At 31.9% G+C, this 27,213-nt stretch overlaps 4 protein-coding genes across 5 annotated transcripts; 3 read left to right on the plus strand and 1 right to left on the minus strand.

Moving 5' to 3' along the window:
• Window positions 3,775-5,065, plus strand: LOC104760828. The gene is made up of 4 exons (XM_010495373.2): window positions 3,775-4,020; window positions 4,119-4,355; window positions 4,442-4,645; window positions 4,770-5,065. Exons 1-4 carry the CDS (start codon window positions 4,012-4,014, stop codon window positions 4,833-4,835), a joined length of 516 nt encoding a protein of 171 aa, XP_010493675.1. The 5' UTR covers window positions 3,775-4,011; the 3' UTR covers window positions 4,836-5,065.
• Window positions 10,031-10,651, plus strand: LOC104772540 (BTB/POZ domain-containing protein At5g48510-like). Its single transcript, XM_019242051.1, has 2 exons — window positions 10,031-10,171; window positions 10,327-10,651. The coding sequence occupies exons 1-2, from the start codon at window positions 10,031-10,033 to the stop codon at window positions 10,579-10,581; spliced, it is 396 nt and encodes a 131-aa protein (XP_019097596.1). The 3' UTR covers window positions 10,582-10,651.
• Window positions 14,885-20,337, plus strand: LOC104770905 (AUGMIN subunit 3-like). 2 transcript variants are annotated; one of them, XM_010495374.2, is made up of 18 exons: window positions 14,885-15,291; window positions 15,916-15,952; window positions 16,054-16,157; window positions 16,630-16,825; window positions 16,923-16,989; window positions 17,343-17,446; window positions 17,605-17,686; window positions 17,850-17,907; window positions 18,140-18,271; window positions 18,350-18,419; window positions 18,530-18,587; window positions 18,672-18,727; window positions 18,876-19,028; window positions 19,114-19,225; window positions 19,321-19,462; window positions 19,622-19,697; window positions 19,788-19,883; window positions 19,977-20,337. In XM_010495374.2, the coding sequence occupies exons 1-18, from the start codon at window positions 15,116-15,118 to the stop codon at window positions 20,109-20,111; spliced, it is 1,854 nt and encodes a 617-aa protein (XP_010493676.1). In that variant the 5' UTR covers window positions 14,885-15,115; the 3' UTR covers window positions 20,112-20,337. The 2 variants fall into 2 exon arrangements, with proteins under 2 accessions (XP_010493676.1, XP_010493677.1); XM_010495375.2 differs by having other exon boundaries at window positions 14,886-15,291; window positions 17,853-17,907.
• On the minus strand, window positions 20,850-22,191 carry LOC104772541 (F-box protein At1g31080-like). The gene is made up of 2 exons (XM_010497143.1): window positions 21,894-22,191; window positions 20,850-21,589 (listed from the first exon to the last, which is right to left on the minus strand). The coding sequence occupies exons 1-2, from the start codon at window positions 22,189-22,191 to the stop codon at window positions 20,850-20,852; spliced, it is 1,038 nt and encodes a 345-aa protein (XP_010495445.1).

Here is a 27,213-nt window from a genome sequence, read left to right on the forward strand (position 1 = left end):
ATGTTGTAGGATTTTATTTTGTATCAGAATAGATGATTTTCTATATACTTTTATCAATTAATGCTAAGAAATTGCAAAGTTCAAGAATCATTAAATGAAAATTTAAGAGTTTGATGAAATATTATTGGTTAATAATTATAAAAATATATTATTAGAAAATAATAATACACTTATTGTTAAATAATAAATGTTTTTCTTGATTTATGTAAAAATACTAAAACATCATCTATTATGATACAGAGCGAGTATATAGGATTAGTTTGATAGAGTAGCTTTTAGGTTGCATAGAGAAGCACAATAGTATTGTGTGTTTGACCAGACCTATATTGTGACCTCTCGAACCTAACGCTATATGGACTATGGTCATGTGGAATTGCTCCTACCAGAGAATGTATCTTGTTTTTTTTTTTTTTTTTTTTNGGTGCAAACAGTAGAGAATGTAGCTTGTTAGCTCATGTAATTAAATGCTTCTCGATGTTACAATAAGAATCAGGATGAATACTTTTTGACAAATGGAGCTGCAAGACGTTGCAGAAGAGCACGATATAAATTGCCCCATGACCAAAGCAGAGAAGCTACAACAAAGTTTTATTACAAACTAGAATAACTGTATCCAAAGGTCCCAAGGAGTAAATAATATTTTGACACAAGATACGCAAATGACGTATCTAATATTCCAAGGTCACAAAGGAGGAGTAAATGTGTAGTTAGAGCACGTTCACGAATAAATATTTTGTTTCTTCTAATAAATGTTTCTCAATTGTTATCTTTTGTTTTACAATTTTTATTTTAAAATTCAAATGCAGCATATTTAATTCTTCATGTAAATACAATTTTATATAAGAGAAAGATATTTAGTTGACCTGACATTTATATTGTAAATATTGGATTTGTAAAAAGTATTAAAACAACATTCATAATAAGTAATAACACATAAAGCATATTTTATAGTGAGTCAGAGTTCAGAAATTCTAAACCAGAGTTGAAGAGCTACTTAAGAATCTCGATTTCTAAATTCTTGGTTGATAATTGGAGTTCATATATCTGAATCCAATCTCTGTTCAGTTAAATCACATCGATTAAACTAATGACTAATTAATGAGGAGTTTCATAGTAAAAACATTACATAACAAAAACATCAGAATTAAAGTTAAAATCAGAAAAGTAGTAAAATTAACTGCAAAAGAAGACAAAGCCGGTGAATTAATGATAGAAACATACTCCCTCTGTATCAGAATACTTGATGTTCTAGAATTTTTTCTTGTATCACAAAGGATGATTTTCTGTATACTTTTATCAATTAATACTAAGAAATTACAAATTTCAAAAATCATTAAATGAGAATTTAAAAATTTGATGAAATACTATTAGTTAATAATTATAAAAATATGTTATTATAAATGAAGAATACATTTATTGCTAAACATTAAATGTTTTTCTTAATTCATGTAAAAATTCTAGAACATCAAGTATTATGATACAGAGGGAGTAGAAAAGACTAATGATAGAAATGTCGAACGTTAATAGTAGTACGTAGTAGTAGTAGAGACTAGAGAGTAGGCCAAAGCAACATTATAAAACAAGAGTCTTAAATACCTAAAAAGCACCCATTTAGTTTACGGATTTTTTTCAGAAGCATGGCATCCATTTAGTTTATTTTTGTCTCTTTTTCTTAAATTTTCATTCATTCTATTTTTTTTTATTTTTTTTTAACTCGGGGGTAATCCCAGACTAATACCCTGGGGAAAGGGCAACCCATGGGTAGGCCCTCTTCCGGGTTTTCAAATGGATCGTAAACAAGGATCCATATCCATGTGGGTGACCGAATATTCGTGAGATAGTTCCCTCCAGCAGGGTTCGAACCCGAATTGTGTTTGCAACCAGGGCCCGTCCTTACCATTAGGCCACGAAGATCCGGACTTCATTCATTTTATTTTGCAAAATATTTCTACAAACTGCCGAAAGTGTTTCATTATTTACGCAGTTTAAAGCTTAAACGTTACTAAAAATTCGTTTATAGTTTGTAAATAAATATTATTAAGACTTTTTAAACTGCCTTAAATTATTAAAGAGATTTTAGTTTCTACTCACTACATTCATCTTTTCATAGTGTTTACTGTTATAGCTGTATATCATTTGGTGAAATTTTTATGTATACGATATGTTATATAATAGTAAGTAATAACACATCATTCTATTATATATATAATCCATAGAATAGAATGCTAATATATTCTATTTACCAATATATTATCTAATTCAACAACAAAAAAATCAAAAATTAATCATTAGTGATCATGTGTTTAATAGTGTTCAATAAGGACTAGTAAAAATTCAATAGTGAATATGAGAAATAAAAATCTATTTTCTTTTTTTAGTGCAACATAAAAGACTATATTAGCAATGTTTAAGTTGTGGCTAAAATCATGTATTTTTTTAATTTAGAACTTCATTAAAAATATCGTGTTAGTTATATTTCAACTTAATTATATACTGTATAATACTATAATATAACAAAAAAATGGTTTATGAAAATGTATTAAAATAATACTATACAGTATCATTTATTTCAAGAATTTATGCAATATAATAGTTTCTCTAGTGTTAACTGCCCTAAGCTAAAATAGTTATTACATCAATGAAAAGCCATTCCGTTGAAATGTTTTTCTTAACTGTTTTCTCAATTTCAAAGGCTGCAATGAGCAGTTCCAATTTATTATCCTGCTATGAAGAACAGTATCAGTAATTTTGACCTAACCCCACCTGTCCTCTGTCAATTACTTATAAAAGAACAAAAAAAGTTTAAAAAATTCGAGACTTATTATTATGAACTGTAAAAAGATGGAATTTAATAAGGGGAAAAAGTAAGAGAAATTGACAAAAGATAATAAATAGAGAGTATGGGATTGCTTGGAGTCGTGGCAATGTTATTGTATTGTTGTTGGTTGCACACTGCACAGAGCACAAAGTTTCATAACAGAGGTAATGTTGCATGTGGCCCCTTCCTTCCTAAAGCTCCTTTTCTTAACTCTTTTGTCTCTTCAATTCTTTTTTTTTTCACTTTTTCTAAACAATAAAATTCCATTTTTCAAATTGGATATTCTGAGAAATGACCATTAATGAATGTTAAATCTAATCCACACAACACAAATTGGATATTCTGAGAAATGACCATTAATGAATTTTTCTTACCCAAACTCACAAGATAGCAATAAATGGAATGAGTAAGTCAGCTTTAGAATCCATAAAACTTGGTCAATTTAATAGTGTTAGTGAAAGTTACGTTACGTTTTTTAAGTCTTGTTTATTTTGTCAACCATGAAAAAAAAATACTCCCTCCGTTTTAAAATATAATATGTTTTTAACAAATTTAACCAATCAAAAATAATACTGCATAATAAAAATATTAAACTAATCTAAAAGTTACATAGAAACTTGAAAACATCTTATATTATGAAACAAAAAACTTCTCCAAAACATCATATATTTTGAAACGGAGGAAGTATGTTTTTAAAAATTTTGTAAAGAAAAAAAGTTACCAAATGTAAAAACAAAGTCTAAAGCCACAAAAAAAAACATAAAAAATGGATAAAAATCCTCGAAACATTAAAAGTAAAGACACTAGTACAGAACACTATACAAAAAGAAATTAAAAAACAGTAATTTTTTGTTTAAAAAAGTAAAAGAAAAGTAGTAGAAGAAGAGTAGCTAAACCCAACTCTATTTTTCATTATTAGTTCTCTCACTTATTCACTTACCCTACAAGATTATTTTTAAAAAACAACACTCTCCTCTCCTCAGAGAGACCACACAGACACAGAGTCCCCCATCTCTCTCTCTCTCTTTAACACTCCCCTACAAGTAGACTTTAAGGCAACTTTTGTCTCAGTGTTGAGTAATGTAAAATACCCATCTGGTCATTTACTTAACATACTCTCTCTCCCTTCTCTCTCATTCTCTATTTAGATTACTTAAATCAAACCCATTCATCACTACTTCACTAGTACTACAATGGACTACGTAAGCTGATAAGCTCCTTCCTCTTTCTTTCTTCTTCTTGTGGGTTTTACAAAGTTTTTAACTTTTTGTGTTCTTATTTTGGTTGTTTCAATCATCAGGAATACGGAGGAGGAGAGTACTGCAGGAGAGGGCACGTGCCGGCTTTTGGAAGCTGGGACTGGAACGATGCCGTGCCTTTCACTCAGTGCTTCGAGACTGCGACAACTCAACAGCCAGCTTTTCTTCACTACGCTCCTTACCCTCATCAAGATCGTGATCTTTACCTCGCTGGTGACCTCTACGACAACCACCACCTTGTAGCTGCTCCCGCTGTTATCCTCCTCCCTCGTCGCCGGGTACGTTCTTGATTCTTGATTCAACACTTGTCGCCGTGAGTTTTCTTGATTTAGTCTTATGTTCCCGGAAAATGTTTCTTTTTTAGGCTAAGGTGGGTCAAGAACCGGGGGCGGAGAAGAAAAGAAATGTCTCCAAGGAGCAACACAACTACGAGACGGATGCGCGTGAGTTAAACGCGCCGACTAGCTGTCCAACACCGGTGGTGAAGCGGAGGATGAAGGCACCTAAGCCTGTGGATGAAGACTTGTACAAAGTCTCCCCACAACCTCTCCCAGTCAAATCCAAAAGGGTATTTAAAACCTAATTAATTTTGTTAATTAGTTAGTTTAATCTTTTATTGATACGCTTCGATGATTATTGTTTTATTATAAGGATTGATTTTTTTGGAAAATGTTAAAAATTGAAATTTGCAGAAAAGAGGAGGAGGAGGTGGGTTTGGGTGCATTTCAAGGTGTTTTTTGCCAACACGGGTGCTTTGAAGGAGGAACAAGCGTGATAGACTTCGAGTCAGAAACAACACTTTATTATTATATATTATCAAAAAGACTATGCTTTGTGAAATTATTATGTATGTATTTATTTATGCGTAGGCAAAAAAAAAGAAGAAGATGAATCCTAAAAGATAGTAGAACAATGTAGCTTTTGAGCCATATTGTATTAACTAGATTATAAAAAATATGAGACTTGGATGGGAAAGGAGTTAAAAGCTGTGAGGAGGGGAATGTTGAATAGTAGCTTAGCTTCGTCTACACAAAGTTTGACTTGTGGCAGAGCTACTTACCTCTTTTTTTTTTTTTTTTTTTTTTTTTTTTTTTCCCTTTTTGTGATTTGAAAAAGAGTGGACTATATTAAGAGGTTATGAGAAAGTAGATAACGGGTCCTAAATGATAATTTTTTTTTTTGATATATTAGTAGAAAAAAACTAGTAGAAATCTTAATTCTTATAATGACATTTGGCAAATTTTTCAAAGTTAGCTTTCAATATCTTAATAATCACTGAGTGGATTAACTCAATTTTTAGTTGGTCGAATAATTATAAATGATGTGAAGATATCTATTAGTACTTTGAATTCGCAGGTTAATTAGTAACTAATCATGATTTTTAACATTTATGTATTAGTACTTTATAAACGTGAGTACCAAATAAAAACTATCAAAATGTTGATAATACATTAAAATATATATCTGTTATTTACACAAATTTACCAGAGTATGTGTAATGAATACCAAAATAAAAAGTACTAGATTAAGATCCGTGCTAGAGTACGTGTTAAAATTCATTTTATTTATATTGTAATTTTTATACAAAATATAATTTATGTGATTGTTTTTAAAGTTTTTTTGGATAAAATATTATGCAATAAAATAATATGCTAAATATGTTAACATGAAAAAATACATCTATTTTGTAAGTTTTAACACTGGTTAAATTTTATTTTATACAAAATTTTGTATATTTTATATTTTAAAATAAAATTTTAATATGTTGTATAAGTTTATGTATGTGAAGTTCTTTCAACAATGTATATTCTACATCATGACTTGAATGTCATTATAAGGCATAATTTTGTAATTTTGGTTGTTAAAAAGCAAATTATTATATTATTATATTATGAATAAGTTAATATATTGTTATATTTTTGGTTTTTATATATTTGGTTTCTTGAAATTCTTTCATATTATAGTGACATATTATTGACATTGCTATAACAAATCAATTTTTTAGAGTGTTTATAGTTTCTAACTTTTATATCAAGTTTTAATATTTTAAAAATATTTTAAAATAAATTATTTAAAGTTTATTATATTATATAAAATTATAAAATTCAACAAAAAAATAGGAAATTGAATTTACATATTCAAATTTTAACCTGTTACTCAGTAAAATTAATTTTAACCTGTTACTCAGTAAATTTTTTAATTCAATAGATATTATTTTTAAAGAATAATATTACTAAAGCTTGAATATTTTATAGATTGAACAATTTATATTTATTTTTAAAAATTCAACTTATGGTATATCCAGAAATAAAAATATTTTTTAATTATAATAAATAATATGATAATTTATTTGTTTCATAAACAGACTCATATATAAAATGAGAGATGAAGTATAATGATAATTAACAAATTCATATATTAAGTTAGATATCAAAAGATTTTATTTGATCAATAACTTATTAAATGAAATTAATATGGTAAGTTAAATGATATCAAATGATTCTTTGAAATATTTCCTTTAAGATTTTCGGAAACAATGTGCTCTAGTAATAAAATCTTCCTAAAATAAATTAAGGTTGCACCCACTATTTAACTTAAAACCAATTAAACTATCAATTAATCTATAATCTATTTGTAACCAACTTATTAAAATTATATAGTTTACAAAACAATGTTGTGTACTTACGTTTTATTATAAATGGGACTAGTAACGATTATAGTTAGCTGAGTTCTAACTTCTAAGCTATGTGTGGGATTTAATAAATAAATAATTTGTCAAGCTTTGGAAGCTGGCTAGGCCCTGTTTTTTTTTTATAAATGACTTGGTTTAGCAAGAAGCTAAGGTTGTTTTATTTATTTATTTGTGCCTTTGCTAACTTGCTTGTATTTGATTTACTAAAGTACGTAATTTCTTCCAAGTTTCATTTTGTAATAATCCGATCACAAAATCAGTTGTGAATTCAAAATGTTGGTAGGTTACTTTCATATGTGTTCCTATTGTTATACGGAGAAGTGAGAAGTGTATATAAATGAAATTAATATTTTGATAACAACAATTATGCTTTCAAGATAGAGAAAAACTTATATTGCATGGGATGATAACATGCTTTTCAAGATAGAGAAGAACTTATATAGCATAATTTTTTGTGGATTTCTTTTTAAACAAACTAAGATTTCGTTCGACTTTAAATCAGAGTCATCTTTGCTAGAGTATGATACATAAGGCTAATTAGAGCCAAGCACAAAAAATTATACGACATACATCAGTGTTAAGGAATAGAGAACGGAAAAACAACAACCATTGTTCAAACAAAAACATAGAGATAAATGAGAGCTCACAAGCTTAACCAGAAAAGAATAAAAACCTTGTGTACCATAGAGGGAAGCACCAAAAGAAAGTCCGAGTTAAATACAGATAAAATAAAATCTTTTTTTTTGCTTTCATAAAGACTTTCAAAGAGTATTTTTAGTTGAATTGTTTAATTTATCGTATATTAGTACATTTTGATTTTTTAAAAAGTTTAAAGTACCGCAATTGATATATATATATATATATATATAATTGATAAAAAGTTATATATTATTAAAAATAACAAATATGTGTTATATTATAGAACGAATTATATGGTGGAATGAGTTTCAATACAAGTTAAATTTTTATTTACTATTTTTTAACATCACTAATAATTAAATATGTCAAATCAAACGAATTTAATTAAAATTAGGTGAAACAAAAATTATCAATACACAGTATACCACACATGTTAGATCCTATTTTACTATTTGCATTGATTCACAAATATTCAGAGTATTATTTTGAAGTTTGGACAAACAAAGGACATCCAATTATTTTCCAACAAATAGCTTTTTCTATCAAACCCAAATATACGAAATCACTTATATATCCTGTTGATATCTCTAACCCAGCTCATATATATATATATATATATATATATTTTTTCCACAAAACCCAGCTCATATACGGTGAAGTGAATGATTGATGACCTCCTTCGCTCTTTTTCATTTAAATTTTCACTGCTGACACTTTTATAACATAAAACAACGTTGTCGAAATCTTCTCCTCCATCTTGCTTTTTGGAATTTATGGATTGGATGGATCTTGTGGAATATGGAGTATCATATATGCTTTATTTAACCATAATTTCATTCATTTTCGTGGAGAGAGATAATTTTTTTCTTCGGCTATAAATCATTATACTCTCTTTTTTTTTTGTATTTTTTTCCACAGTATTTTTAAACCTTTTCTATAGCAAACTTTTCATAAAAGTAGGTTTTTCGTTTTTTTTTTCTTTCAAATTGAGTTTCAATCGTTGACAAAAAAACAATTCAGTTTATATAACCAAAAGCTTAATTTAACGTTAACGTATCACATAAATGTTGGGCGTGACTCTTAAGTAAATTATGAAAGTCTTGCCTTTCTTCTTATTAGGTTCCAACTTCCAACTTACAACTATTACAAATTAAGTTATATAATTCTTTTAATTAATTTTCTAATCAAATTATTTCGTCTTTCTATTATCTTTTGGATAATTAAATGGAAAGAAAAGAAAAAGAAGATACACGTTCAAATAAAGGGGGAAAAGTGGGTAATTTAAGAAAGAAAAGAAGACAAAGGTGGGGGAATTATGGCAATCAAATGTCATTAAAGGAAAGAGAGCCACGCTTTAAAATTAGGGAAAGAGAATGGTAGCACTCTAAAGCACATTTAAAGCAACTATAGATTTATCAAATTAGCTTCTACTTTTTTACTTTGTCGCGGAATGGTTGTTTCTTTATATTTTTAGTTTACAGTCTATAGAGAATTTTTTTTAGGATGAAAATAGTTGAATAAATAGAACATTGAAATGTTGCATATAAAAAATAAAAATAGAACAATTGAAATAGGTTGAATAAAAATATTTCCACAACTTACTATTTGCGATGAAGTTTAATCTTTATGCCACTACAAGTTTGAAAAGTTGTAGAAATTATAAAGCAAAAGATTAATCTTTTGTTTTGTAATTGGATAAGTAGAATAATAGTACTACTACTTATTCTTCTATTTATTTTGTTTTATTTTAACTATTTTCTTGTAAGTGTTTATTCTTGTTGGGGATAGGGCAAATGCTATTTATTATAGAACCTCAATTTAGTACGTTACGTCGTTGTATAATGAATATTAAAGTCGAAATTTGTATTCTCATAAGGTGTTTAATTTTAATCTGATTGAATGTGTTTAGACATGTGGTCTAACGAATCGAAGACAAAAAGTAGTTGGTGATTATACAAACGCATACGTTCACATCATCATGAGTTATGGCCATGCAAAAGTAATCTAAATCAATCCTTTTGTTTTTCGTTCTTTTTTGCTCCTTCGTGTTATTTTATCACCATCACAAAAAAATTAATCAATGTATATCATAGAATGATAGAAGTGATCGACCAATACATATCTTATAAATTTAGCTTCAATTGTCCTTTTCACACTTTCTCAAAAAGTTGAATAACTCACATTTCATTAATTTTCTGTCTAAATATAGCATGTGTCTGGATCGTTAAAAACCAACGTAAAGTTTAAAAACCCTGGAAAACTATTTTCTTGTTAAATTTATATGGCATGTTTTAAACATCTTCATATATACTTTTTTTTTTAAAATTAATTTTAATATATAGTACTTGTGTTTTAGTATATATAATTAATTATAGTATCTTCATATATACTTGTGTTTTAACCATTTTATATCGTAATACAATTTTCAAGAGAGGAGGCGAGGCCAATTAAGAGTTTGGACTTGGCAATTTCTTCGTATTTGTGTCTTCTCCATTTCCAAAGTCTTGAAAAATGGAAGCAGATGGAAGAAAAAGAATTAAATAAGTCATTTTGACCGTTTTCATTATGTTCTCTATATAATCCACTTTCGTTTTGCAACGACAAATATACTATCCTATTGATATGGCAACTCCAAATAACAAAGAGCATTTCTCGGGTGGACTTGCAAAGGTTTTGGCAGAACAATGGCAAGTTGACGTACGGCTCAAGGCAGTTAATAGTGATGATGAGGGTTCAGCTATCTCTGCCCACAAACTTATTCTGGTCTCTTCTTTTCATGCTTCCTTCTCTCTGTTTTGATATCATCATCTAATTCAATTCAAGAATCAACTCTAATCTCTCGAAATGCTTTTGTTTTTGGGGTGTTGACGTGTTGTTAATGAAGTTTTATCTTTTATGTATGTTTGGAAATTGAATAGGCATCAAGATCTGAGGTTTTTAAGAAGATGCTGGAATCAGACGAGCTTAAGACTTCAGCTAAGCAGGTGGAAACAATCACTCTCTCAGATATGAAACAAGAAGAGTTGGAAGCTTTTGTTGAGTTTATATACAGTGATGGCTCTATGCTTTCTGAGAAAGTGAAGAAACATGCTCGGTCACTCTATCTTGCGGCTGATAAATATGAGATTCCGCATCTACGAGACCTATGCAGAACCCAGCTTATATTTGTCTGAGTTTGTCGAATTCTCTTGACCTCCTTGAGCTCGCTCAAATCCCTTTTGACAAAGTACTTAACGATGCAGCCTTTAGCTATATCATAACGAACATAAGTACGATTGCTATCTCTGATGAGTTCAAGTTGTTCGTCGCTAGTAACCCAAATCTTGCCGTGGAGATAATGAAGGCTTCTCTTAGTAAGTCAAGATGTTATTCATGTGGTTACAACAATGCTCAATATAAGACTAGAAGCAACTGTTATAGTTGTGGTTGCTACCTTCGTTGAATCACCACACTGTATTCCTGTGGTAACCCTTTTTCCCCCATTTTCATGGGGTTTTGATTTCTATGTATCTCCAAAACATAACAAATCGCATATTAAAATAATTGGATTTCAGATCTATTTTTACCAAAAATTATCTCTTTTCTATGCATGCGAAAACATTTTTTTGTTGTTGTTGTTGAGAAAATAGATCGATTGTTAATGTGTATATTGTTCACCTTAATGGTATTAAATTATTGGTACCGGCGCTCTTAGACTAGTATGCGTTTACTGGAGTAGAATGTGTTGTCGTTGATTGCTTCGTACGTACGTAATTCCTATAGAGAGATTTGGTTTCTATCAAAAAAAAACAGAAGTGAGACCTGGTGATTGGTATGTTGTACACTTGTTCTACCTTATTGGTCCTTGACGTTCGTCGTTTTTTTTTTTTTACATTCGTCGTTAATGATGAAGATTCTCTCTGTATAGGACAAATGCGAAAACGTGTCACTCTCTTGTTGGTTGCCTACTAGACATGAAAGAAAGTCTCACCATTAACCTCGAAACCTTATTGATGTACAAATGTTGTCTAATCAGAAAATTAAAGGTCCTAATTGGCACAAGACTTTTAAGACTTAAAATAAAATAAAAGACTTGACAGCCAATAATTTGCCAATCAGATTTTTATGACTTTTTTTTTTTAGAGTCTTGTAAGCCATTTTTTTTTCTCTTCGTTATTTTCTCAGATTTTTTAAAGCCTCAAATTCAGGCTTTAAAATGGCTTTAAAATTAAAAAAATATAAAAACTTTATTTTTTTCCCTTCCTTTATATTTAAAACTTCTCCACAAGTTTATATATATATTTTACATATTTTATTTTTATAAATTAATTATTCTTATTTTTTTCTCTTTCTTTTAAGATCCATTTCAATAATAATTATTTTTATTTTCATTATCATCATTAATATCATCATTTCAATATATTTTAATAATAAAAGTAACAACTATAGCTTTAAAAGTATTTGTTACCAATCAAATTTTAACAGTTAAAGTTTCTACAGTTAAAGCATCTACAACCAAATTCTCTACAGCTAAAATTTTAAAGTTAAAGTCTTTACAGCCATAAGTAACAGCCGTTACCAATCAGGGCCAAAGTCTCTAGGCAAACGGTCGAAGTTCTCTTTATTAACAAGACTCGGCCAAATACAAGATTTTGAGTTAAAGGCTCGTCGACGAGCTACAATGTCTCGACAAGGCCAAGACGAATGTAAGCTAATACGAGCTAGTAGAGAGACGCTCGACAGGGATGACTCATTGACTTGCAAAGTGTCATTTTCCTTTCTGGCAGCGTTCTCACTCTTTCTTTACTACTTTTGATAAAATATTTTTTCTATTTTCTCAAGTGTCATATCTCATATTTATAAACAAATGTCAAATCGTTAAATGACCAAAATGCCCTCATTGTTTCTGAAGGCGCCGTCTGCTCGTTGGGTCTTATTCTTGGGCCTTGTGTCGGACCTAGAAAGATTGTGGACGGGCTTTTATGAAGTGTATGTCCACCCTTAACAAACTTTACTATTTTTTATGCAACTTGGTTATCCCCTATATAATATTCCCTTCTGTCCCTCAAATATTGATGTTTGAGGGATTTCATACAAATTAAGAAACAATGATTATTGATTTTAAATACAATATTATTTTTTTACAAAAAGATATTATATATATATATAAACCAATGACTATTGAGATTTTTAAAATTTTTTAATGATCACTTCTTGAAGTTTACAAAAATTTAATATTAATTAACTAAAAATGGTAAAACATCAATTTTTATGGGACAAAAAGAAATCACATAACATCAATCTTTGAGAGACAGAGGGAATAAAACGGAAGTACACAACTTTTTTTATAGATTATATAATTTTGATAAATTGGTTTTAAAATAAGTTATAAATTAAATATAGGTTAGTTATAAAAAAAAATTATAGATTAGTTGGTCAATCTGTACGCTATATGAATATACTTAAAAATATCCCAAAGAATCCTCTTAAAGAGAATATTCTAATTTATACAATTTCTAAAATAAAATCTTTAGTATTTCATGTATTGTTACAAAATATATACTGTTAAGCATAAAAATATACTTCTAGGCGTAAAAAGGAATAAAATCTTGGCAATTTAGCACACTTAATCGTGATTTCCAAGATCTTATTGTGCAGTTGAAAATAAAATCTTACTTAAACACGGGTCATATTAAAAAATTTTCACCAAACATGTTCAAAAATTAAAATAAAAACAAACAACAAACATAGTCATTTCTCATACATAAAATTACAAAATTAACAATATAAAACTTACAAAATAGATGTTTTTTTTTCAAGCCATCATATTTAGCATATGGTTTTATTGCATAATATTTTATCTAATTTTTTAAATAAATAATCATATAAATTATATTTTATTCTAAAATTATAATATAAAAGAATTTCCACCCGTGCTCTAGCACGAATCCTAATATAGTCTATTAAATAAATGAGAAAGCTCGGTGGACTGTACAATAGACAAGCAAGTACTAGCGGTGTATCTTGCTTTAGATCTTCTTGTGAATGCAAAGAGAACTGTACTCTTCTATGCAACACAAACAAAAGAATTTTCCTAGACGAAGTAAAGCTTAATCAATCTACAAGTGAGTGCATATGTTTAGAAGTGAATTCAATGTCTGCTTAAAGCTTCATGACAAGCATTCATCGTAGTAGTCACATATATGGACATTTTGCTAAACATATTCAGAACAATAAAGGAGAATACCCGCTAGTATTTAAAACATCAATTTGTAATCTAACAATAGTTTGATCACAGCTTTGTACTCCTATGTTTCACAGTATAAGATGTTTTAGAGATTTTGTTTTGTTTTATAATATAAGATTGTTTTCCATTTTCTAGATAAGTTTTAGATTAATTTTGTATTTATTATTATTTTTTTATTCGGTTTTGTTTGTGATTGATTAAACTTTTTTAAAAATAATGATTCGGGTGCTTTTATATAAAATATCTCATACTCCCTCTGTTTCACAAAGAGTGTCATTTTGACCAACTACACACAAATTAAGAAAAAATTGAATTTTACATATATGCCCCTATTTAATGAGTAATTTATAATTGAAATTCAATAAGAAAAGCTTTGGATTAAGGGTAAATTAGAAAATTTGATGTTAAAAATCACATTGGAAATACAAAATGACAGTCTTTGTGAAACAAAGAAAAACTCTCAAAATGACACTCTTTGTGCAAATTTTACATATATGCCCCTATTTAATGAGTAATTTATAATTGAAATTCAATAAGAAAAGCTTTGGATTAAGGGTAAATTAGAAAATTTGATGTTAAAAATCACATTGGAAATACAAAATGACAGTCTTTGTGAAACAAAGAAAAACTCTCAAAATGACACTCTTTGTGAAACAGAGGGAGTAATAATTTGAATAAGAGGGGAGTACTATTTCCAAGATAAATAAAAAGTTATCTTCGTATCATCAAAAATTTATGGCATGCGACTTCGGTTAACCAAACCAAACTGAGATGAGCCGGCTTTTACAGTTCTTCTTTAACCGAAATATTTCTAGTTAGTTACCAAAATTAACCGAAATGAAATGGTTTAGTTTGGTTTGTTTCGGTTCTTGGTTAAATCAATTGATTAAAATTGATTAAATTGTATATTTTTGATTAAGTGGGTAAGTCAGTTCGGTTTAATTTGGATATTAGTGAAAACCGATCTAATTTTGGTAGAGTCCGGTTAATTTAAAAAAATTACAGAAAAAAACTGATCGGGTTTACCCAAACCAAATCAAAATTCTCATGTAACCAAAGCTAAATTGAAAATGTGCTGTTCGGCTCAGCTGAGAAAATCGGAACCAAACCAAAACCAAAATTCTCGGTACGGCAAGATTGAAGTATTTTGTGGTTCGGTTCAAAACCACGGCCCTAGTCAAAATCGTGATTTAGGTCATCATGCTGCATTCACTTGCCATGTAAAAGTTTTGTAGGGGGAGGAGTTTTGGTGTTTTGATTTGTTTGTTTGTTGTTTACATGAAAGAACAACAAAAAATAAATAAAGGAGACATCACCTATTATTCACTAATGAAAAAGCAAATGTTTGTTTTTTTTTTTTCATATGACTTTCAAAATTGAATTAAGAGGCAACAAACAACTGTGAATTTCAAAATTCCATTCAGGGGCAAATTCGTATAATTTCCCTCAACCACCAGCGCTGAAGAAAAAGGCGATCGGTGATGAGCAGCGCGAGACTGTGCTCTCTCGTGGCGGAGTTAGGTTACGAAGGCGCCGGAAAATTAGATCCCGACAGCTTCGAATGGCCGTTTCAGTATGACGATGCTCGACCTATCCTCGACTGGATCTGTTCCTCTCTTCGCCCTTCCAATGTCCTCTCTCTCGCCGAACTATCACTGTATGTTTTTTTTTTTTCTTTTTTCGCTACCATTCTCAGATTCAAATCGAATCTCTCACTTTGGTTTCCGGATTAGGTTGAATTTTGTTTTGGTTTTGGTGAAATGGGTATGTATTCCATTTTGGTGAAGCTTGAATTATCGCAATTAGGCTAATCATTGTGGTTATACTTTCGACTGTTGTTGTTAGCTAAGCTTATTTTCTCACTATTCAATGCCTTGCTGCATTTTAGTTTTACCGGAACTTATTAGCAAAGATTCAGATGCATTTCTTTGCCGTTAAAGTCCATGTGCTTCTCTCTATGTAGTTANCGAATGTCTCACTTCTCAATGTTGTTAGGTTTCCGGATTAGGTTGAATTTGTTTTGGTTTTGGTGAAATGGGTATATATTCCATTTTGGGTGAAGCTTGAATTATCGCAATTAGGCTAATCATTGGGGTTATACTTTCGAATTGTTGTTGATAGCTAAGCTTATTTTCTCACTATTCAATGTCTTGCTGCATTTTAGGTTTACCGGAACTTATTCAGATACATTTCTTTGCCGTTAAAGTCCATGTGCTTCTCTCTATGTAGTTATTTCATATATCAGTGGTTAATTGGTTGTTTTTCTTGTTTCTGTATCCAGATATGAGCAATTTCAAAGAGATGGGAAGCTCTTACAGGTAACTCCTTGTGTCATTCTTCTATCCTCGGCTTTTTAAGAGTTTCTTGCGCTGTTAATTCCCCTGCCTTCTTACTATGCATTTTTTTTGCATGGATTCAGGGCGAGGATCTGGACCAGGCTTATGATAGCATATCAGCATTTTCTTCCAGGAGAAATAATCAGGAGGCGGTTTTTGGAGCAGAAGAAAGTATTCAAGAAGTAAGGTTAGACCTTCATATCCTATATGCGATTCTGTACTTTCTGTTCCATGCCCTCTATTATAATGCTCTTGATTTAATTTTGCCAAGGACTTAGTTTCACATCACTTGAAACAAGTACAACTGTCCAGGTTTCTTAGTGTGGGATATCATGTGTGCACTAAGTTTATTGACCTATGGTGCATGGTGGGTTAATTTTGTTGACTACTTCGGTTTTATGTCACTTATCTCCTTAGGTCATCAGGCATTTGCATTAGTAATTATAAGTTTCTTTGTGGTGTTTTTATATAAATGTATTTTGTTATTCCCTGTGAGAAATGTCCAGGGACTTTATTTCTCATCACTTGGATTTTCATGTATGACATTCAGGTTCTTATTGAGTATGTTCTCACAGGTGTTCATAACTAGATTTTGTTGATGTAGTTGTAGATACAAATAATTAGATCAGCACCACTGACAGATTCTTTTTAACTGACAGAGATGCAACTCTGGCGCATAAGGCTGAAGCCTTAGAGTTGCAGAGACAGCTAAGGCGGTTACAGACTCAATATGATTTGCTCACTGGCCAATCTTCAGCTCTGATCCAGGGGAGACGTGCTCGAGTTGCTGCAACTTCTGCTGTCACTGGACAGATAACAACAATAGAAGACAGCTTATCTGCTAGAAATTTGCAGGTTTGATACATGTCCTCAGACAATTGTTAAGTGGAATGTGGAATTCTTTTGGTCATTTATAAGTTTGTGATTTTTACTTTTGATATTTTCCTTTAAGATGAATGGAGTTCTAGGAAGACTGGCTTCCACTTCTCAAGAGCTGGCACATTATCATTCCGGCGAAGGTTTCCTTCTTATACCTTCTCTTTTGGTTTCACTTTTCCATACCTGGTGAACTACTGTAAATCTTCTTTGAAGCTGAATTTTGTAATTGGCTTTAATGCACTATACTTTTAAATTAGTTGCATAAGGTAGTTGCGAATCTGGTAGTTATTTGAAAGATCAATTAGTTAGATTGGTTTCTCTTTGTAGCTAAGATTTCGTTTTTGGTATTTTTCTATTAGTTATCTGTTTTAAGAGTTTCATGGAGGCAGTAAGTTGTATTTTCTGTAGACGAAGAAGGGGGCTTTGACAGCTATGTCGTTAAATTTTCATCAACTCGTTTAGCCAACTTAATTGGCTGTTTTCATATGTGCAGAGGATGGAATTTACTTAGCATACTCGGATTTTCAGGCCTACTTGGCTGGAGATTCAGCCTGCACAAAGGAGCTAAATCAGTGGTTTGCAAAGCAACTAGACACAGTAAGTGGATGTCATTGCTGATGATTTCAGCTTCTCTTTATCATATAGAAAATTCAAGCTAGTTGGGATCCTATCCATAGTATGGTTTGACAATTTCTGAGAATGTAGAAAGTATAATGTTATTCAGCTTAATGTGAATATTTCTGCTATCATGTCAGGGGCCATACCGTTTAGTTGCGGAGGAAGGAAAATCAAAATGCTCATGGGTTAGTCTTGATGATACATCAAACATGTTGCGAGGTAACTTTACTACAGTGTGATTTGTGTTTTTTCAGATGTACATTTGCGTTGCCTGAAAATTATGTAACTTCTGTAGAATATATCTCCTCCGTTTTTTTATTGTGCATGATTCTTACTTGTTCGAAACTATTGTCCATCTTTAACTTATCTATTTACAATGCAGCAGATTTGGAAAAGTCACAGCATCAACGTGTAGCTGAACTGCAACGACTTCGATCTATGTATGTTTTATGTGGTACTACGGCAATATAACTTTCATCTTTCACCTTGACCATCACCCTAGATTTGAATCAAGTCTTTTAGTTCAGAAAATTGTATATGTACAAGGGTCTCTCTTGCTACTTGGCCAGACTTCAAAAATACTGGAGACCACTTAGTGGCATAGAAAATTATGGTATTTTCGCGCATACAAGTTTTCTCACTCTCCTAGGAATTTTTTTTTGTTATTCACAGCTTTGGAACAAGTGAGAGACAATGGATTGAAGCCCAGGTCGAGAATGCTAAGCAACAAGCTATCCTCTTGACACTCAAATCTCAAGTAACATCAGTTGAAGCTCATATTCATTTTGATCTGCATTCTCTAAGGTATAAGAACATGATAATTGAAGCAAGACTTTGACGTTTTCATACTGTATTCCGGTGATCATTTTCATACCTGTGCAGGAGAAAACATGCAGATCTAGTTGAAGAAATCTCAACCCTTTATCAGAAAGAAGAAAAACTTTTATCTGAGGTTTGTTTTATATACTCAATTCTTGACATTTCAAGTATCCTCTTTCCTAAACTATTACAAGTTGGTACTTCTTTGAATTACATACTTGCTTAATATGTTCTTCTTTTCAGACGATTCCTGAACTATGTTGGGAGCTTGCTCAACTCCAGGACACCTATATCTTGCAAGGTATTCAGCATTTACACTTTGCTTATTACTTGTTGCTCTTCGACAATATTGGGCTTTCATATGATTTTCATCATAACCTTCTAGGTGATTACGATCTAAAGGTCATGCGTCAAGAGCTGTATATTAGTAAACAGAAAGTGGTATGTTGGCCTTCAGTTTTATTTGTTTTTTGTTTTTTTGATTTGATATCTTCAAGATATGTTGGACACAGTACTGCGTGTTTTCCGTGTTTGAGATATCAAGATCTACTTGTCAATCTGTCTTTCATTTCGGAAAATTTTGTTGCAGTTCATCAATCATCTTGTTAATCAGCTAGCAAGACACCAGTTCTTGAAATTAGCATGCCAGCTAGAAAAGAAAAACATGCTTGGAGCATTCTCTCTGCTAAAAGTAATTGAATCCGAACTTCAGGGTTACCTCTCCGCCACAAGAAGCCGTGTGGTATGGTCATAGTCATAGTTTCAGTGTACTCTTTCCTGCAAGTTTCAGATAATGAAACTAATTAATCTTTACACTATATATACAGGGGCGGTGTTCAGCACTGATTCAAGCTGCATCCGATGTGCAAGAACAAGGAGCAGTAGATGATCGTGACAGCTTTTTACATGGAGTTAGAGATCTCTTGAGCATTCACTCAAGTAGTCAACTCTGTTGTTTTACACAAATTGTTCCCTTTTGTCTGGTATTATCCAAACCTAATTTAGGCTGACAACCTTCATTCTTCCTGTTATAGATGCCCAGACCGGGCTTTCAAGTTATGTCTCTGCTCCAGCCATCATTCAGCAGATAGTTGCTCTTCAGTCGGATTTGTCGTCTCTTCAGTCTGACCTCGATAATTCCCTTCCAGATGACAGAAATAGATGCATTAACGAACTGTAAGTGCAAAATCCTCATAACATTCCTTATTCTCTCGTACACAGAAACACGCAGTAACTACTCAAATTTGTAACTGAGGATTATTTTCTCATTCCTCATTCCTCATTCCTCATTCCTCATTCCTCATATATCACTATTGTCTTTCCTCTGTTTTTCAGGTGTACCCACATTCAGAACCTGCAGCAACTACTCTTTGCGTCTTCAACTACGGCACAGCCTATATTGACACCATGGGTAAAATAATTCTCAGTTACAAATTTGAGTAGTTAATCTAAACCAATACATGGAAGTTTAAGTCATGTTGTTTCCTTCATGTAACATTAGCCGCTGATGAAAGAACTTGACGAAATGGGGAAAATCAACTCCAAACTCTCTACAGCAGTGGAAGAGGTCACGCTCGAGCACCGCAATAAAAGAGAGGCGAGTCTTAATCTGTTAATTTTATTTCCGCTCGCACAAATGGATATGTATTAGAGTGAAATAGAAAATTTGAATATACTGTAATTGCTGCAGATCGTGAAGCATCACGCAAAGGACGTGGAACTCCAAAGGCGGGTATTTGTGGACTTTTTCTGCAACCCAGAGCGGTTGAGAAGCCAAGTGAGGGAACTCAACGCACTCGTTCGTGCTCGCCAATCCTCATCGTAGGTCCTCACCATAAGTACATAGCACAAGTGACCTCTCTTAGTTTTTTCCTTTCCAAGTTTGTCATTACACTTCCTTTGTAATTGTATACAGAAGGGCCTTTATCTAGTGGTTGATTGATTTTACTTACTGCTCATCTTCTTAATTTTGCACCCATTCTTCTATTTGATTATTTGGGGTTACTTGATCTTTCTTCTTTCGTTTTAAAGTATTTTCAGTTCATGTTACAGTTGTATAACTCTCTTTCGCCTCTTGTTTCTTTGTTTTGGTCTTAATTCATTCTCAAAAAGATAGATCTCCCATCTCGTGCATCTCCCCGTCGACGATCCACCATTCCGATTTCTCTTCTTTCTTCTTGAGTGACGACGGTAGAGAAGGGGATTTTGTTCCGCCGTCTGGCTGACCTACCTCCGTTCTCATGAACCGGAGCAAGGAAGCCCCGTTTTGAAGCGAACCGAGTCGTCTCCTTGTGACGGAGGAGAGCATAGCTGATGAGCGTCACAGAGCTAACCTATTTGGGTATTATGATTGTACCAAACCGGTTTAGATTTATACCATATCGAATTTGGTTTGCGTTTTTTTTTTAAAAATCTTTTTTCTTGCCTTTGATTCGGTTTGATTTGTAAAAGTAAAACACAAGAAATAACGAAATAGCTAAAGCCAACATATATATAGTGATAGAGCAGAACACAGTCATAGATTAGCTAGCCAATAACGAGCAATACATGTATATATGTCCTCTCACTCTAGGTTAGCTAATAAATCGTACGAGTTCTGCATGAAACTTGTAGATGGAGCAAGTTTGCATATGCCTAATTGTTTTCCTGATGATGCACGACGACCTTGTTGTTGTGGTTTTGATGGCCTTTTCTCAATGATGTTTAGCCTTGACTTGAGTGGCTCTGCATTGTTAGCATTAAGATCTTCCACATGGTCTACAAAAGCGTGAACAAGACTACCATACTCAAAACCTTGGATTCGGATACCTTGGATTCGGACAATCTTAACAGTGTTCCTTTCAGGATTGAAGTATAAAACTCTGATTGGTTCACTATCATCCGAAGAAACAATTTCACCTGTACTCGTCACTCCAATGACGCAATCAAATTTCGCACCGCCGAGATCACCATCACCAAAAGTATAGACATGATTCGACCATTCATGTTTTTTGACATCCTCTAGAATCCACACACACAATTGGACATTGGTTATTCCACCGTTGGCTTCATACAACCAATAAATACCACCTAATTTACCCTTATAGTTTACCAATGTAACACGAGCTTGATGATTAAAGCAGCTTGCATCAACAAACTTGAATTTCTCAGACCTAACATCAAAGCAAACTACAACAAAATCTGTTTCTTCCAATCGTTTAGCTAAGTAATACAAAACCCCATTGATGCATATCCCTTTATTAATAGGAAGAAGCTCTAACTCTAAGGGACATGAGATCTCCCTCCAACTCATTTTTCCAGTCCCTAATGTCAGAATATAATGAACCGTTTCAAAACAAAATCTATGTGGGATGGTACTATGAGGTCTACTGAACTCAACCAAATGCAAAACCTTGAATCGCTTGTCAATCGGATCAAACCCTAGAAAAGAATCTCGAGCTGAGTCCCGTTGTTTTCGTTTTAGGTAAAAACACACGTTGTCCTGTGTCAGGGTTACATATCACACACTGAGCATCCCCGCTCTTGTTTTCCAAGCTCGGCACATTAGGAAAACATAACAAACCAGAGGTATAGCTACACGTACAGTCGTCTCTGAACATGGACTTACCAGGGAAGTCCACATGACAATCGGTGGCGGCTACTTCAAGAGATGAAGTGTCATCATCATATGGATTCTGAGGCGACGAGAAGAAGCGCCATTCACTGGGTTGTTTGATGGCGAATAAGAGACGTGGACGAGCCCATGATCTGGTCAAGAACAGTTCGGTGAAAGATGGACTCCTAAGCATGGACCCCCATAGTTTCGACACGCAGAGAAACCTAGATATGGACTTTGCAGGCAACCTTGAGAATATCTCGTTAAAGAGATCAGTCGGAATGGAATCAAAAGTTTCTCCGGTACTCATGATCGTTGTTTTGTACGTGCTGATCATAGGAAGGAGATTGAGATACAATAGGGTATGCCTCTATATAAAATAAGTTCTTAGGGTTAAGTTTTATAACTTTTTAATATGTCTTTTTCGTTTAATATTGGTTGTACTAACTAGTAACTAAAATGACAATTTTCTTGTCTTTCAGCAAGATATTTAGTTTTATATTTACTAAAACTTTCTATTTATTTTATGTATAATTTCTATAAAAAAAAATTACTTTCTCTTCAATAGTCTAAATAAAAAACTATAATTCAAACAAACATAGAAATTAATTTTAAATTAACACAACAAGTTTATTTTATGTCTTTATGGTGATAAATCCATGTCTATTCATAATTTATAATATTAATCAAAAGAAAAAAAATTGATCAATTAGGTGGGGCTGGGGAGATTAGATGGAATATGATATAATCTTATCATTCCGATGTTGACACATGTTAATTCTAAATTTACTAAAAATAAAATAGAAAAATTCAAAACCTACCGTAAAAGGTTTTATATAAAAGCAAAATAGAGAAAAAAATAATAATTTTATTTAAAATATTTTAAAGAAAAAAACCTTTCTAAACTTCCAAATGTAAAACAAAAGTTTTGTTTTTAACAGTTTAAAAATATTAACAAGCAATTACAAGAAAATTATAAAATCTAAACAGCTTCAAAATTTAGAAAAGATCATTATAAAAAATTATATATATATATATATATATATCATAAAATTCGAAATTATAATATTGTTTGCGTATTTTAATTTTAATTGCTAATTTTACAAGAAAAAGGATTATTTTTTATATAAGATAAAAAAATATGATTGTGAAAATTATACAATTAATTACTGTTTCTAAAACAATGTAAATACTCACCTTTACATAAGGAAAGAGATCGTTGAAGTAAAAAGAAATAAAATAAAAATAGATCGTCTCATATTTTTTTCACCAATCAAATAATTTATTTTAAAAGACTGTTATTGTAATATATATATATATATATAAGATAGGAGTATGTAAAATTAATATATGCGTTTTTGTAACTATAAAAATGTTAAACTGAATAGACATATAGTAGGTTATTTAATGTCTTCATAAAGACAATTTGTTGGTAGTAGTAAAGACTAAAGAGTATATTTTAACGGTAAAATATATTTGTATGTACAAATACATTTTTAGTGGTAATGTAGATAGTAGATTTGTAAATGGATAGTCATTAGTGCATTATAGCAAAAAAAAACAACTATTTTCTATAACTAAAAGTTTATCTCTTTACTTTTATACATAGTTTTTACTTAAAAAAGAATTAAATATATATTTTTTGTTAAATTTAATTTTGTTTTAATAACTTTTAACTCATCTATAACTATTTTCTTTAACTAAAAGTGTATCTATTTACTTTTTTTTTTCAACCAAACAATAAATTAGAAGGAAATTCCTCGGTTAGTTGCCTAAACTAGAGGGAAGGGGTTTACAAAAGAAACTTCAGAGATAAGAGAGCGCGAAACACGGGCAAGATAATCCACCTTCGTATTTGACACACGTGGGATCCAAGAGATGGAGAATAGTGGGAAGGAATCTAGCAAGTTAAACTCATCAAGCAGGTTGGAGAGGATGGTAAATATTTAGGAGACTGCACCATAGTGAGTAACTCAACACAATCAGTCTCGAAATGTTGATAAGCGATTCCTGCAGCATGTATCCGCTCCATGGTCCACAACAACGCTTCTAACTCCGAATGCAGGGGGAGGAGGTCTGTCTTAGACACTTGGCCTCCAACAACATGGTTCGCTCCTCACCAACGCAACACCACCAGCCCAATCCTGAATGCACATTGGTTGTTTTCTAAGAACCATCAATCTGACAACGAGGTGAAGAAACCTGGACATCCGAAGACGAAGATGGAGCTGACATGACCGCTATAAAAGCGAGCGCTTTTTCCCAGTCTAACTTATCGCCCGAAGCCTGAGCAGTTATATCATTCGCCTTGATCTCTAAACCTCGATTTTTTTTTATAGCCTTCCAGATTGCCCATGAAATCCATGGTAATTGAAGAAGTTGATTAGGATCACCCTGTTGAGAGGCATCCCTACAGAAAACAAAATCCAAATTCGAGTACACCGACTCATAATGGGAAAATCCTCTGACAAGACCGGAGTCAGAGATAAATCCTAAACTTCACATGAGCGAGAGTATTCAAAGAAAATGTGATTAATAGTCTCAATCACTTAGTCACACTTTTTACAACAAATATCATATTGGACACTTCGGTGTATTTATTTACTTTTATAGATAATTTTTACTTACTAACAATATTTATTTTATTTTATAAACTCTAAACTCGCACATCGGGTGATTCCTAATCTAATAGTTATATAATTGGCATGTACATATTTTATATACTTATTATTAATCATATTTCTATTAAACTAAAAAATTGAAAAATATCTAGCGTCTTACGTTTTGGTCTAGGTCATTTATAATTTCATATTTTGGTTCACATAGTGAAAACAAAACCCATTTAGTATATGAGGATGCAAAATATATATAGTAGGTTAACGAATCAGGACAAGAAAATCTTAAACTGCTTTATCCGAATCAATATAATGAATGGGACAATGTAGATTATTGTCGTCGGGTTCAGAAAACCGGTTCGGATAATGAACCAGGTCGTTAAGGAGGTTTGAAAGTAGACCAGAACTATGTCGGTTTGGTTTGTGTTTCTTTACAAAGGAGAAAGGCAATTTTCTAAAGAAAGAATTACTCAAATGTTATCCAAAAGTTGGTTTATTCCTTATATCTAACAATCTTCTAAAAATTGCTCAAATGTTTAGTGTCTTGGGTGTAATAACAATTTTACTCCTTGGTTTAGTTTTTTGATTTTGATTTTAAAAAAAAAAAATACACATCAGCAAATTAAAATACACATCATTTTCGATTTTCCACGTCACAACCCGAAAAAAAACCTTAACGGCTGAGTTATAGTATTTACGAGAAGAAGAAAGGTCTCGTCGATTCATATGACGGCTGACTTATAATGTTTTGTGGCTGAGTTATCACAAGAAATAATCTAAAAGCAAACAGTTGATTTATAGTACCTGACGGCTGAGTTATAGTATTTACGGGAAAACGAAAGGTCTCGTCGATTCATATGACGGCTGAGTTATAATGCTTTGTGGCTGAGTTATCACAAGGAATAATCTGTAAGGGGAAAACAAAAGGTCTCGTCGATTAATATGACGGCTGAGTTATAATACTTGACGCCTGAGTTATTGCACAAAATAAAACAAATGTATTACAATAATACTGCATCGGACAAGTTTTCGCATTGTGCCCAACTTGTTTACATCGAGAGCATGCATTTAGCTCATGGCTAAACGCGTCCAATCCGTAGTCCTCAAGAACAAGCTCCACAAGCTTGTCGTGTGTTGTGCCTCCATCTATCTGCACACTATACACCCTCTATCGTCGGTGTAAAATACATATCTCTGTTTCTTTATCCAATTACCGGAAACAACTAGTACCGGAACTGGATCCATGAAAGAAAATGAAGAACAAGGTGAAGAAGAAGTAGAAAAACAAGGTAAAGAAGAAGGTGAAGAAGAAAATGAAGAAGAAGTAGAAGAACAAGGTGAAGAAGAAGGTAAAAACCATGTAAGAACAAGAGTCGAAGGAACGACGTTTCATATTTCCGGGGAAGAAAGATGATGACATGGAATGCTGACATGGATGATGCGTCTGACATGGCAAGTCAGCCATCAAACAAATTATAACTCAGCCTAAATAAAACTCAGCCATCAAACAAATTATAACTCAGTCACAATATGAATAACATTACAGTAATTAAAAAGCAAAAAAATGGCGGCCAAATTCAGCCACTTCATCAACTGAAAATATGTAACTCAGCCGTATCGTTTAATAAGTCAGCCGTAACTGAATAATATTCTAGTAATTAATCTTTTGCTACTAAGTCAGCCGTAAAATGGCCGAGTTGTACAATAAGTCAGCCTATCACGGCTGAGTTATAGTTTTTAACCATAATTCAGTCGTAACTACATCTCATAAGTCAGCTGTTTTTCATAACTCAGCCACCCGAAAAAAGTTAGTTCAGCCATTTCGTAGTGATAACTCAGCCAACTCAACCATCGGGTAAACTCAGCCGTAAGGACGGCTGAGTTAGAGCATAACTCAGCCAGATTTTAATAAGTCAGCCGTAACGCTTGGCTGAGTTATGCTCTAAGTCAGCCGTCCGCTCTTACTCAAATGTTTTTTTATAAATCAGCCGCAACATACTTATAACTCAGCCGTCATTACCTCTGTAACGTGTTATGGCTGAGTTATTTAATACACGTCAGCGATTTCTGATGTAGTGTCTGACGTAGCAATAATATTTTTGTAATTACGTTTTTCCGGTAACATAAAACAAGAGCACGCTGAGTATTTTGAAAATACCCAAAATATTCTAGTAATAATTTTTTTTTTCTAGATTCTGGTAATATTACCTAAAATGTATAACATCTAAGTAAATCTCCCTAAAAAAAAAGTCACTTTCTTAAAGAGTTACGTACTAACATTATTTACATAATTTCCTCAAATAATTAGGGGTTTTAAGCTAAATTACCTAATTCTCCTTTATTAATTTCAACACTAATAAATTTAAGATAAAAAAGTACACATATGATGAAATTATTACCAAAGGTTTTGCCCAAAAAGAAAACAAAAAAAAGGAAAACAATTTCATCATATATGTAGTTTTTTTTATCCAATTCCCAATTCGTAAACTCTATCCAATTGTACAACACAACATATTATTTTACAAATCTATATATACATTTTTGGAGACATTTATGAAATAAATCCTCAAGTTCAAACTTATTTACAAGTATGCCATTAACATTAATTATTAATTTATTAAAAATTTGTAAAACTTGGGTTTGTTCAAAGTACTCTCTCTTATAAAGGCCTAAACCCATTGCTATCCTAAAATTTTGGATCCAAGATTTTAAGGAGT

The sequence above is a fragment of the Camelina sativa genome, chromosome 20 (genome assembly GCF_000633955.1).
Source record: "Camelina sativa cultivar DH55 chromosome 20, Cs, whole genome shotgun sequence".
In the NCBI taxonomy this organism is placed as follows: Eukaryota; Viridiplantae; Streptophyta; class Magnoliopsida; order Brassicales; family Brassicaceae; genus Camelina; species Camelina sativa.

Bases quoted from the DNA above. Each gene is read 5' to 3' on its own strand.
- LOC104760828 (XM_010495373.2), top strand. The intron at 4,356-4,441 runs GTACGTTCTTGA...TTTCTTTTTTAG, and splicing joins TCCTCCTCCCTCGTCGCCGG to GCTAAGGTGGGTCAAGAACC. The intron at 4,646-4,769 runs GTATTTAAAACC...TGAAATTTGCAG, and splicing joins TCCCAGTCAAATCCAAAAGG to AAAAGAGGAGGAGGAGGTGG.
- LOC104772540 (XM_019242051.1), top strand. From the start codon at position 10,031: ATGGCAACTCCAAATAACAAAGAGCATTTCTCGGGTGGACTTGCAAAG. The intron at 10,172-10,326 runs GTCTCTTCTTTT...GAAATTGAATAG, and splicing joins CTGCCCACAAACTTATTCTG to GCATCAAGATCTGAGGTTTT.
- LOC104770905 (XM_010495374.2), top strand. From the start codon at position 15,116: ATGAGCAGCGCGAGACTGTGCTCTCTCGTGGCGGAGTTAGGTTACGAA. The intron at 16,158-16,629 runs GTTAGACCTTCA...TTTAACTGACAG, and splicing joins GAAAGTATTCAAGAAGTAAG to AGATGCAACTCTGGCGCATA. The intron at 19,884-19,976 runs GCGAGTCTTAAT...TAATTGCTGCAG, and splicing joins AGCACCGCAATAAAAGAGAG to ATCGTGAAGCATCACGCAAA.
- LOC104772541 (XM_010497143.1), bottom strand. From the start codon at position 22,191: ATGAGTACCGGAGAAACTTTTGATTCCATTCCGACTGATCTCTTTAAC. The intron at 21,590-21,893 runs GTAAGTCCATGT...TTCTGACATTAG, and splicing joins TTGTCATGTGGACTTCCCTG to GGACTGGAAAAATGAGTTGG.